Source organism: Peromyscus maniculatus, chromosome 6 (genome assembly GCF_049852395.1).
Source record: "Peromyscus maniculatus bairdii isolate BWxNUB_F1_BW_parent chromosome 6, HU_Pman_BW_mat_3.1, whole genome shotgun sequence".
NCBI lineage: Eukaryota > Metazoa > Chordata > Mammalia > Rodentia > Cricetidae > Peromyscus > Peromyscus maniculatus.
Window position 1 is genome coordinate 89370633 of NC_134857.1, and position 12580 is coordinate 89383212.

At 43.2% G+C, this 12580-nt stretch overlaps 1 protein-coding gene across 1 annotated transcript; it reads right to left on the reverse strand.

The window, feature by feature from the left end:
- Positions 1-2954: 2954 nt before the first annotated feature.
- On the reverse strand, positions 2955-12352 carry Prpf38b (pre-mRNA processing factor 38B). The gene is made up of 6 exons (XM_006979451.4): positions 11748-12352; positions 8477-8545; positions 8123-8274; positions 7982-8042; positions 5361-5584; positions 2955-4926 (listed from the first exon to the last, which is right to left on the reverse strand). Exons 1-6 carry the CDS (start codon positions 12030-12032, stop codon positions 4074-4076), a joined length of 1644 nt encoding a protein of 547 aa, XP_006979513.1. The 5' UTR covers positions 12033-12352; the 3' UTR covers positions 2955-4073.
- Between the last annotated feature and the right edge of the window lie 228 nt (positions 12353-12580).

Genomic DNA, 12580 nt, shown 5'->3' on the forward strand with positions numbered 1-12580 from the left:
GGTGGGGGGGGGGGAGAAGGCATGGAGTTGGATGGGTGGGGAGAACATGGGAGATGAGGGAGGGGAAACCATGATCAGAATATATTGTATGAATTTTCAATTAAAAATATGCACATTACAAAATAGCTAAGATTTGAGGTGTCTTAGGAACGAAGAAATAGAAAACCCCATCCTTTCATGATGTATTAAAATGTCACACTGGGTTACCCCTCCCCCACAAAAGTTAGGCCACCCTACACTGGAGTACTGTTGAAACTCATGGGGAAGTTGTCTGGTGGAACAAAGCTTGCTGGGGTTCCTATGGAATTGCTGGAAACTCTGCTCACTTCCTTGAGAAGCCACTGCAATTTGATGGCCAAGTCCCTGGGGTGTCCTAAAGCTAAGCCCCTACACAGTGCAGTTACTACTAGGAACCAGGTCCTCACTTCTGCAGTGTCCCTCCAGTATCCCTATGACAGCTGGGAGAGAACAATGTGTGGAATGGCCAGCTCCAGATAGATCACAAGGAAGGGCTGGGAAGGCTGGATTTGGAGCCAACACAGAAAACGAGATATACATAAACCAGCAGAGGTTCCCACACACAGCTTGACAAAACTTGGCATGGAAGGGGATGGGGGTGGCCGGATAAGAGTGTCTGGGGAAAATGTTCAGAACAGTAGTAAGACTGGCTGCCTTACTGGGAACGCTGGGTTATCTAGGAACTGGTGATGCCAAGGTAGAGGGGATCAGAGGAGAGGACTGCTCTTTCATCAGCTTAACAAGCATCATTCACTTTTACATCCTGTTTAGGCTGTTAGGGTGACCATGAAGAGGCTAGAGATGGCTCAGTGGCTGAGTGTATAGTGTGCTTCTGGCCTGCTTCCTAACTCCAGCTCCAGGGGGTGGGACCTCTCTGGTCTCAAAGGGCACCTGCAATTACCCCCCCACCCCACACACACAATAAATAATAAATCTTTAAAAAAAAAATGAGGACTGGTGGGCTACACTTGAAAATCAAAACTACCAGTTTTCTTAGGAATTTTAATCAAGACAAGACTGTGGCAGCTGTTTGCCTTGAACAAGCCTAACTGGAAACAGCGCTCACTCAGCACATTTCACTTGTGCACCACACTGTGTACCAGGAGGCACGCCCTCCTGAGTAGACTGGATTTGAAGTTAGCTGCAACAAACACTGTTGTGTTCATGTTATTCCTTCTAGTAACAAGTAATGTCACTTCAGAGGTATTTGAAAATCCTATAGGATCTTATAGGAAGGAATGACAAGATGCTTTCAAAGGGAGCCAAGACTTATAAGACGTGTTTCCTCGTGAATAGATCTAGTTAAAAGGTTCAACCACTAAAGCCGAGGATGCAGCAGTCATACAATCTGTGCTTAGTGTGTGCTAGGCATTGCACTGGATCCCCAGAATGGGGGTGGGCAGACAAAACCACCATAAAGCAACAGAGAGCCTCAATCATAAAGATTACTGAGCAGCATAAATACTAATGTTTTATACTAAAATTTAAGAACAATACACTGAGTCATCTACAAGACCTAACAAAGACATAAAGCAGATGCAAAGAGAACATGGAAGATTTCTAAGTTCACAGAAAATGACAAAGGATGCTTATACTATTTTTTTTCCTTTGCTTTTTCAAGACATTACTGGCTGTTCTGGAACTTGCTCTATCGAGTAGGCTGGCCTCCTCTGCCTCTCCGTGCTGGGATTAAAGGCCTGTGCCTTTCTTTATGCCCAGCTCTATTAGGCTCTATTAAAGCACTCTTCCAACTTCCCCAGGTCCCAAGAAATGATTAATGAATCTTCTAGAGCCAACTTATCTCCCTAGTCATAGGAAGTCACTGTCCAAGTAAAGCAGGTATCCATGTGACAATGGGATTACATGTCCTCAACCTACCAAAGGCATCCTTTGAAAACATTTCCTGAGACTCAGCTGTTGAGTACTTTCATCTCATTTTAAGGCACTCTAAAAGCTTTCCCCCTTCTGCCTACAATACACCAACACATACTTCAAATATAGTAGTGTCTTAATTAAGGTATGCCCAAAAGCTGGGACACAGCTCAGCAAGAGAGCACTTGCCTACCAGGTAGCCCAGGGTTAGACTCCCCATCACTGCAAAATAAAACAAATTCAATTCAATGTAATCCTGACCTATTACTCAATACTCTTCCAATCTCCTTCAAAAATTTTTTTGGGAAGTAACAGCATACATGTGGTCAGAAGACTTGCAGGTTTCTGAAGGTCACTCAGGTTGTCAAGGCTTGGCAGCATCCACGGAACTACCTTGCTGACCCTTTTATTTCCAGTTGCTTAACTTGAAACAGTACTAGATTTTTTTGTAGTAGAGCATTTCCTTCCTTTAATGTGATTTTTTTCCCCCTTAAAATAGTTGGTACTAATGTCTCCTGCTCCACTGAACACTTGTAAGATAACTTCTGAGTGCTCTTCAATTGGCCAATATTAGCCAGTGGGTTAAGACAATCCGTAACAGAAGGCCATTATGCTGCAACCAACATTCTCTTTTGATCTCTATTTTCTGTTCTAAAAAAGACCTTAGAAATTTTCAGAACATACTTGGTGTTAATACAATCCAAGTATGTCAACAATCACCTTTGATGTGGACAAAGTGAAAAAGCCACTGACACATACCCCCCCTCCCCATCCCAATAAACCCTGCCATTAAGAATTCTAGCAAGCAATCTACAAGGATTAAAAAAGTGTACAGGCGCACACGTGCACACGAGATGGTGTTGAAGTCAGAGGGCTCTCCTTCCTTCCCAGGATGAACTCAGGTCTGGCTTGGTGGCAAGCACCTTTACAGGCTGAGCAATGCATGGTTTTAAGTCACTTTTGCTCAAGATATCCTCTACACAAAACTGCAGACATTTTACCAGTTTCCACAATATTTTTTCTTAAATGTTAACAAATAGGGGGGGAAGCCAACACCCAGGATAAAGGATTTAATCCAGTATTTATTCCATACTCATGATGGTTTTCTGAAATCAGAATACAAGTCATAAGAACAATCTATCAAATAATTTGCTGATAGTCTTAAATAACGCAGCACTGCATTAGTTAATACTTCTGTCCTAGATTAAGTTTAAAAACTCAAACAGCAGTCTTCATTATCAATAAAAAAAGTTTTGAATTTTTAAAAAAGGATACTCTATCAAGCTGTTTCATAATTTAAGTATTCTCCATTTATAAAAATGCTTTGGAAGCTTGAGGCTTGAATGCTTCTTTCCTCATGTGCCCGCCCTCTCCCATCACTGGTCAGTATAGGGTTGCTGCAATGCCAGGCTTTACACATTTTTTTTTAATATAGTACTTTTAAAATCTGAGAAAGAATTCAAGGAGGGAAAAAGCACATGTCAATGTAGTTTAAAAAAAAAAACTAAGTGAATAAATTTTAGGCATACTAACAGTGTCCCTTTGAGGTAGAATGCTAAAAGGACTTTTGATCAAATCACAGCCTAATTTAAACCTCTCATAAATTTTCTAACATTAACTGTGGAGAATATTAAGTATAACATATTAACAAGAGCTTCCAAGGTAATATACAGTGGACAAGAATGTTAACCCTACAACTGTTGCCTTCATGTATATTGAAAGCACATAATTCTCATAAAACAAACATCCAAGATCCATTCCCAAAGTCTTTAGCATTCTATTATGAAAAGCACAGCCATGCTAACTTCAGTACACAACCATAATCCCACACCTACCAAACAAAAATAGAATTAGTGGCAGTTTATTGCCTTATACAAATTTAACCAACATGGCAACCATGCCAAAGGAATTAAAACATTTTCAGGACATATGTACAGACTGTACACTTTAAAAACAAACAAAAATGCAAGAACAATCTGTGCATCAGGTGTCAACTCAACCGGGTGAAAACATCAATGCAATAAATGGGATTACAAAGGCACTTCCCTACACAAAAGAAATGAAAACACAGCCTACAGGGAGCTCAAAGAGTGCATAACTACTGCACAATCTCAACTTGGGGGAGAAAAGCAGAATTTAATCAACATTTATAGGATTCAATGTGATCCAATTTTACAAAATCTTCACACAGTCTCATCTTTGTTTTTGTGTTCTTTCTCTTGGCTCTCTGGCTCTCCACTCTGGCTCCTCTGGTTATCCTGTCTGTCTGACTGGTCCTTGCCGTCCCCATGCTCTCTCTTGTGGGAGCGGTCTTGGCTTCTGCTGCGCTTTCTAGACTTCTCTTTGCTAGGGCTGTGTTCTCGTTTTCTCAGCTTTTCCACACTGCCAGTTCTTCCCTGACTGCCACTTCTACTTCTCTTGTTGGACTTCTCTTTGCTTTCGTTTTTATGTTTGCTCGACTTGTCTTTGCTCCTGCTCCTGCTCCGCTTCCCTGCATTTCTGCTTCTGCTTCTACTTCTATGTTTCCTCTCCCTGCTTCGACTTCGGCTGTGTTTCTTCTTGGAATCCTTCTTGTTGTCTCTGTGTCGCCTGTCCTCCTTGTCTTCTTTGTGCTTCTTCTCCTCCCCCTCCCCCCTACTCCTCTGCTCCTTGGACCGCTCTCTGGACCTCTCCCTGTCCCTTTCTCGATCAGCACCTCTCTCCTTATCGTACTCTCGATCTCGCCTCCGACCTCTCTCATTTTCTTTCTCTCTTTCCCGATCCCTGTCTCTTCTATCCCCTTTCCTATCACGACTCCGACTGCGAGTTCTGTGCCTTTCCCTGCTCCGGCTGTGCCTGCGTTCTAACCCCCGGTCGATACTTCGCGATCTTCGCCTCTCCTTCTCTCTCTCTTTGGCTTCCCGCTCTAGTCGCTGGCGTTCTTTCTCTCTCTCTAATTCTCTGTCGAAACTAGAAGATCCATGGCCCTCCCGGTGATGACTTCTACTTCTTGATCTTCTTGGAGACCTCCGTGGACTCAGTGATCTCCTTGGAGACCTGAGAGAAGAGGAAAGGAAGAAACTGGAATAAATAAAACACAAGAAGGGCCAGGGTACTTGTAGCTCAGTAGAACACTTGCCTGGCACACTCTCAGGCCATTGGGACTGACAGTCAATACCAAACACTCCCTAGTACTCTGCACACACGAACCAACCAAATCTGCTCTAAAAACTCTGGATAGGTGTAGCTTGTGGCAGAGTGCTTGCTTAGCATGTACGCGTATGTCAATGCTCAGCACCAAAGGGGCACAAAAAATAACTCAACTGTTCTCACTAGAGATGCACAATTTTACTAAAAATGTGGTGGGAGAAACAAACCCACTATTTTTTGAAGGGGGATAACTAAAACAAACATCGATCCTAAGAACTTGTCACTCCCAAGAATCGCCAACTTTGCAGAGGCCCATTCTAAAACAGTGGCTGCTGCATCACCTGGACCGCCTTCGCTCAACATGTCGGTCTAGTTCTTCAACACCTTCCTTGCCATCTTTCTTTATTTTTCTAGGCCGGGTTTTAATCTGCTGATCAATATTCTTCTGAACTGGAACTGGGATTCTCGGAAACAAAGTAGAAAACCACTCCAGTTTTGTGAGAAAGGAGCGAAGCATCTCTCCAATGGTCATTACACAGCCTCCGCCAGCTTTCACATCCAGGTCCTATGAGACATAAAAGATACCCTACTGGTTAAACAAAAAACACATTATCTCAACACATACGTGAACACTAAAAAAAAAAAATTTTTTTTTTAACCATCTTTGGAATCAAGTATAAAAAACTAACAGAAAAATTTCCATTTTTGTATCCTAATCTGGTAATGAATGAAGACTATTTGGGCTAATTGTATACATGCAGGTGAGAACAAACCCTGCAGCCTCTTGGGCATAAAGGGAACTGACTCACTCATTAACAAAAGTATGAAAAAGCCCCTTACATTGTTAAACTATGTGGAACAAGTATTTAAATCTGTACTCCACATACCTACACTGGAGGACCATTTGCACACATCAGACCTAGCACCGAAACCTGGCTATGTAGGAACTACTTTCAGATAATGCCTGTCTAAAGGTTATCTTTTAACAGCTGCGATCTAAAATGGAGCCCTGCTAAAACTGGAAGCAATAGCAAACCAACTGCCATGAAGCAGTGAGGTTTCTAAAGTTATGTACAAAAGAAATAAATGAACAAAGAATTGGAAACGCATAATCCATGATGACCATTGTCTCTGAAAAGGGTCATTACCGCATGAAGGCCTTCTTGCTATGCCCTCTCACAGCTCAGGACATGTTAGTCAGCTATTGTCAGTCCCAAACCTATAGTGCAAGCACACAAGGAAAGTGAGATTTGTTATCTAAACAGGAAAACAAGAGCTAAAGGTAAAACTGCTTGCACTCACACACATTTAAGTGTTCAGATATACAGTATTTCCAAATATAATCGCTGCAGATATCTAAAGAAGAAAACATATGTTAGCTCAAATAGAGGACCTCAGGCTTGTAAATACAATAAAGAGCAGATAAATCAGAAGCATTCAGAAACCTAATACAACAATTTTAAAAAGTGCTTTAATCTTTCTTTTAAAAAAAAAAACTTATGTAAATAGAAGAAAAAATTGACAATCATGATTTTTTACCTAACTTTCTGGATCTTTTGAATTAAATAGACAGCTCGGTAAACAGGCCCAAAACAGGGAAGGAAAATAACCACTGCTGGGCTTGACAGGCATGCTTGTAACCCCAGCAGCAGGGAATGAGACAGGATCTGCAGTAGTGGATAGAGGCCTTCCTTTCTCAGCTAGTCTGAGGCTAATCCAAGTTACATAAGACCTTGTCTCAAAAAAGTTTTTTCTCTATGTCTACATCAATGAGATTTTTTTTTTAAGGAAGGCATCTAACAAAAATGAAATTTTCATTAGAAGCATGAATTCATCAAAAAACAACAAAATTCTTTTAAGACAAGGCCTCACCCTTGGTGGCCTGGAATTGACTGCAGACCAGTCTAGTCTGAACTCAGCAATCCACCTGCCTCTGCCTAAGTGCTGGGATTAAAGGTGTGCCACACTAAGCATCAAACCAGTTTAAGTAGCTGTTAACCATACCATATCAACTGTGAAACAAATAGTGATAAAAAGTAGATATACCAATAACCATTGCTCACAGCTGAATGTATGCTGATACTCTCGTCTTCAATATCTAAGTCAATTAATACAGGTATGATTTTAATCTGACTCTAGCCTTGCTCATTATGTCCCAGGGCTTGAGATGGTGACCAGATTGACTAAAGTGCTAATCTAATTTAAGGAAAAGCAATGGTTGGGTTTTTTGGGGGGGGTGGGTTGGGGACGGCAGTGTTGGGGATCAAGCCCAGAGCCATGCACATATGAGTAGAGATGAGTAGTAAGTTTTTCAATCTTAAGCCTGGTCTCTACTGTATGGTATACTGTGTGAGAAAGCTAGACTCAGGCAGGCAAGGTGGTAAATGCCTGTTGGTAATCCTAGCTAATCAGGAGGCCAAAGCGGGGAGATTACAGGTTTACAGTTGTCCTGAGTATCTGGCTCAAAAGGAAAATGGAAAAGAAGTATAATTATTTCCTCACCTTGGAAAAAAAGTGTAATTGTCAGGCCATTTAAGCCAATCTTAACTCTTTCTAAGTCTGTACTCATAAGCAAATATGAATGGTGCTGTTTGAGAAAAGTCACAGTAAACAACCAAAGGTCCAGGGGACTTATCATGCCTACAGGTACGGCAGCACATGTCTTCTACCACCTTAGAAAGCCACTATCAGCTGTCCAAGTTAGGATCAACACAATACAGTCTAATTGGGAAGAGAAAAGGTTATTATTCAAGTTATTAAAACATACTAACTCTGAAAACATATTCAAATAACTTAAAATTTTAACCTAACATGGAAAAGTCATCAAGTCTTAGCTAGAGGACAACAATCCCAAAAGTAGGACTGAAATAAATTTACAAAAATTCTGAGGTCAGTAAACTTTAACAAATAAAAGATCAAGAGCAGAATAGCCGAAGAAAGCCGATTCCCCTTGCTGACATACCTCCTCATCATCAAGGAACGGCTCAAACCAGTCCCACAGGTCTGTAGGGGGTTGTGTATACCTAAGATCATGGAAAACCTGTTAGTTTATGGGAATTAAAATAAAATGTTTATTTAAAAATTAAGATAAATGCACATGTACCTTATATACATAAATCCAAGGGCTCTGATATATGTAGAGTCTGTATGTGTTATGAGACCCATCACTTGTTTTCGAGTTAACTTCAGAGTAAATAATTTGTATAACAGGCAAAAAGCTGTAGAAACAATGCCTCCTGTTCCAACACCACGAACCTTTAAAGGAAAACAGAGTTAATAAAAAATAATAAACAGATCCTTAATGCCTACTGATTGGTGCTGTTTTAGGTATCAATAACCATGATCTAGAATTAAAAATAGAGCATAAAACTAATAACTCTCCTAACCTAATTCATTAGAAACTTGTATTTTGCATTTTCGAAAAAAACTGGAAAAAAATGCACGTACTTCTACTTACCCCTCCGCACATCCCCGTCTGGCCAGCTGTTTTCCTGCTTCCTTTCTCCCATGGCTCCACATGTGTGACCTGAAAATAAAAAAGAGGAAGACAACAAACATTCGTACTCTTCAGAGTCTGAGTTCACAAGCTCAGCTCACAAGAGCAATTCTGCCCAAGTGTCGTGTGGCTGTAGTGTGTCATCCACACCACCCTGCACTCACACTAAGTATAGAAATCACCTTCGGGAAAACTGCTCAGACAGAACACTACCAAATTGTGTGACTTAACAAAACAAACCCCTGGCAGACAGCTCATTAAACTAGCTTTATAGACAGGTCATATCTATGTGGAGGTCACGAAATTTCTATAATTTCCTACATTTGCAAAAATTATTTGGTACTATTTTATCTTTTATATAATTAAAAAAAGTTCTCATTATAAGGAAAAAAGCTTTTGCAGTCTTATGGTGAATTTAAATCCATATAATAAAGTGAAGTTTTCTAGGGCTTCTGGTGTTGCTCAGAAGGTAAGGTGCTTGCTTAGGGCCTGGGGTTGTGGGCTAGGGAGGTGGGTGTGAGATGGGGTCTCACTCTGTAGCCTTGGCAGGCCTGGATCTCACTACTTAGATCAGGTTGGCTCAGAACTTTAGAGAACCTCCTGCCTCTGCCTCTCAAGTGTTTGGATTACTACCACACTTAGCTTGGGACGTTTTATTTCTAGTTTTTTATCTGGATCAAGTTCATTCTTAGTTAAAGATTAAAATCACAAAGCCACAAGATCCTTCAGCCTAGATACAAACCCAGAGTATAAACTGTCAAAAGCTAAACGTGACATTATTAATATATATACCAAATATAATCAATAGTACAGCACCACCTTTGCTAAAGGGAACACCCTACAAAAACAGCTTTACCTAAAAACTAACAAAAGCACCAGACAGCAGTGGTGCACACCTTTAATCCCAGCCCTGGGGAGGGAGAGGTAGGTGGATCTCTGCGAGTTCGAGGCCAGCTTGGTCTACAGAGTGAGTTCCAAGATGACCAGAACTACACAGAGAAACCTTGTCTTGAAAAACCAAAAAAGTGCAAAAAGTTAAGGCTGAAAGAGACAAGCCAAAAATATTAGATCTGTTTTTGTTTCTTAAAACAAATAAACCCTGTTCTTTATTCTCAAAGTTTTTCTTTCTGCCCATACATGGTAACATTTCATTTCAGTGGTTTTATACAAAACAAAAAACAAACAAAAAACCCTACATTTAAATCAAAGCACACAAAAAAACCCCACATTAAATTGAAGCTGTTCTGCCCAGCTCCTACAGTTCTTTCCAGTTCCCAACATACAGTGTAAGTCATGCCCCACACAGCTCCCAGTGCTGGGGGCTGAACCTAGGGCCTTGTCCATGTAAGTCCAGTACCAGTTTGAATTGAATCACAATCCGTTTCTATTCCTCAGAGTACCCAAAGGAGTGGATACAATGCAAACTGGAAGCCTATAGATTTCAAAGATTATTTGATCCAAAGAAATTCATAGTAAGTTTAGGTCATGTTTTATGATTTTATTTTTAATTACGTGTATGTGTGAGTCTGATCCTCTGGAATTGAGGTTACAGGAGGTTGTGACCTGCCCAATGTGGATAATGGGAACTGAACTTAGGTCCTCTGCAAAGGCAATAATATGTTCTTAATCCACGGGGCATCTCTTCAACACCTGAAACTTGCGTTTTAAAAATGAATTTAAACATCCTTTCTGGTGGAAAAAGTGGTTTCAAAATACAATATTTGAAATGAACTTGAAATATTAGCCTATATTTTAAAGCAACCTGTCACAAAAGCACAGGGACCCAGTTTTCAAAGTTAACTGCATAAACTTATTGTTCATCATACTATATCCACATTGAAAAGGTCTTACCTTTTAAATGCTAGTTTTAAAAATATCTACTCCACAGTATCAGTTACACCTACTTAACAAGCTTTTGTAAAAGAACACCAAGAGTACTCCTATACTCTATCCAGTTAAAAGGTTTTGCTATAAAAAGCAATTAGTATCTCAAAAATCTCTCATTTACCTAAGCATGTAACTGGGAGAAACGTAGGTAAATAAAATACATAGAGAATTTCTTTTTGTCAACATCTCCACATGTATATTTAGACGACAGAAAATATTGTCTCAAATTTCTAAGTATCAAGACAAGAAAATTAGATGCATTTTATTTTACATGCTCTAGCGAAAATGCTTAAAAGACATTAAGACTATTAATACTCATTAAAATATAAATTAACTTCGGAGGCCTGGAAGGTATTTTTTGAACTACCTAATTTGCAAGAAGTGGAGAATCTAGTTAGGAAGACCAAAATCAATGGCCCAAAAACAAACAAAAAACTAATTAGCCATTCATTTAACCAGGGAAATGCATTTATGGCGATTGAGCATGATTAATAGTGCATACCTCTACCTGCGACCCTGGGCTGCTCCGAGCCTCGCTGCAAGACTGAGTCAATCCTGCTAACGAAACAAGAACTGAGACAAGAGTGCAGTGAGGAGGCGCCAGGTGAGCTCCCCAGCACAGCCAAGCCAGCACCGACCCTGCCGCAGAAGCCCAGGGCCCAGATAATTCTAATTATGCCCAACGCACAGGTGGCTGAGACCTCCGACTCCTGACTTCCTGTTGGGAAAATTTCCAGGCCTTCTGTACACCTACCTCTCTGCACTGGCACACCACGCCACCCTCAACCCTCCCGGCCCGCCCGACACACTCACACTAACCAACTTCTGTCTGGATTGGAGAGTTAACGAAGAACACGAGGCCGACATTCAAGTAATTACTTCAGTAATTCCGCTGGCCCGAGGGGCCGCAGAAGCACCCCCGAGTGAGTGCTTAGTCGACACGGGTTTAAAAAAAAAAAAAGAGTCATTTTTAAAATGGTCAACTTGGACGGGCTTCTGGTATTACTTTCCTCCTCTCCCTTAGCCCTCTTGCCCAACAGCTCCCCGGGGAGGCTGGGGTAGGTTAAAGATCGATTGTGGCGGGCTCGCCCGGCTCTTAAAAAAAACACACACACACACAACCTGAAAAGGAAAAAAACAAAACAGGGCGGCCCTACCCCGACCCGACCCGTCCCACACCAGCCGTGCGCCGCGCTTTCTCCCTCGGCCAACTTTCTCCCCCCCTCCCCCAAATCCTCAGGTCTCGGCGGGGAGGAGGAGGGAGGGGGGGGACGCTCCCACCGATTTCCGACAAGACCCGCTCTTGGCGAACTTACCCCCGTGCCGAGGCCCAGAGGATGCGTACCTTAAAGAAGATCTCGTCCACCACCGCGTGGTAGGTCTTGAGCTCGTAGAGCTGCACTTTGAAGTAAGGCGACGACAGGATGTTGGTGAGGATCATGGGGTTGAGGTTCATGGTCTTCTCGTTGCCCCACAGCGGCAGCACGTTGCCCTGCTTGCCCGACACCGCCGGCCTGGTGGCGCCGCCGCCGCCGCCGCACGGCTGCTGCTGCTGCTGCTGGGCCACGGCCGCGGCCGCCTGGTGCTGCGGCTGCGAGTTGCCGGTCAGCGCGGGGCTGTTGTTGGCCATGTTGCCGCGGCAGGAAGGAGGGCGGGCGGGCGGGAGGAGGAGGAGGAGGAGGGGGCCAAGCTCGATCGCGCTCTTCGGGACAACGGTCCCGGACCTACTCCATGGAAGGCCGTCGGGGCAGGGAGCCCGCCGCGCTTGTGCCCCAGCCGGGCGAGGGGACTGCCACTGAGACGCCGACACACGGACCCCGGGCCCCGGGGGCGGACACCAGACGCCGGCGGCGGCGGCGGCGAGAACTCTCCGGGCGCAAGGCAGCGAGAGCGGGCGGCCGAGGAGCGCGGTCTCTTCCGCCAACTGCCCCTGGGAACAAGATGGCGGGCCCAGCGGAAGTGACGCCACACGCCCGGACGTTCGCGCTAAGCTCGTGGCCAATCAGAGCCGCCCGGGTGGGCAGGCGGTTCCTCTTCCGGCTTTGCGCGAGGTCGCTGCGTGCTGGGTCCGCTGCGGCGGTCCGTGGGCTACGCCGGTCGGTTTCTCCTGGGAGTTTGGCCCTCGGGGCAGGGTGTGTAGACCCAATCGCTGTGTGTTAAGAGTTTTTTTTTTCCCGG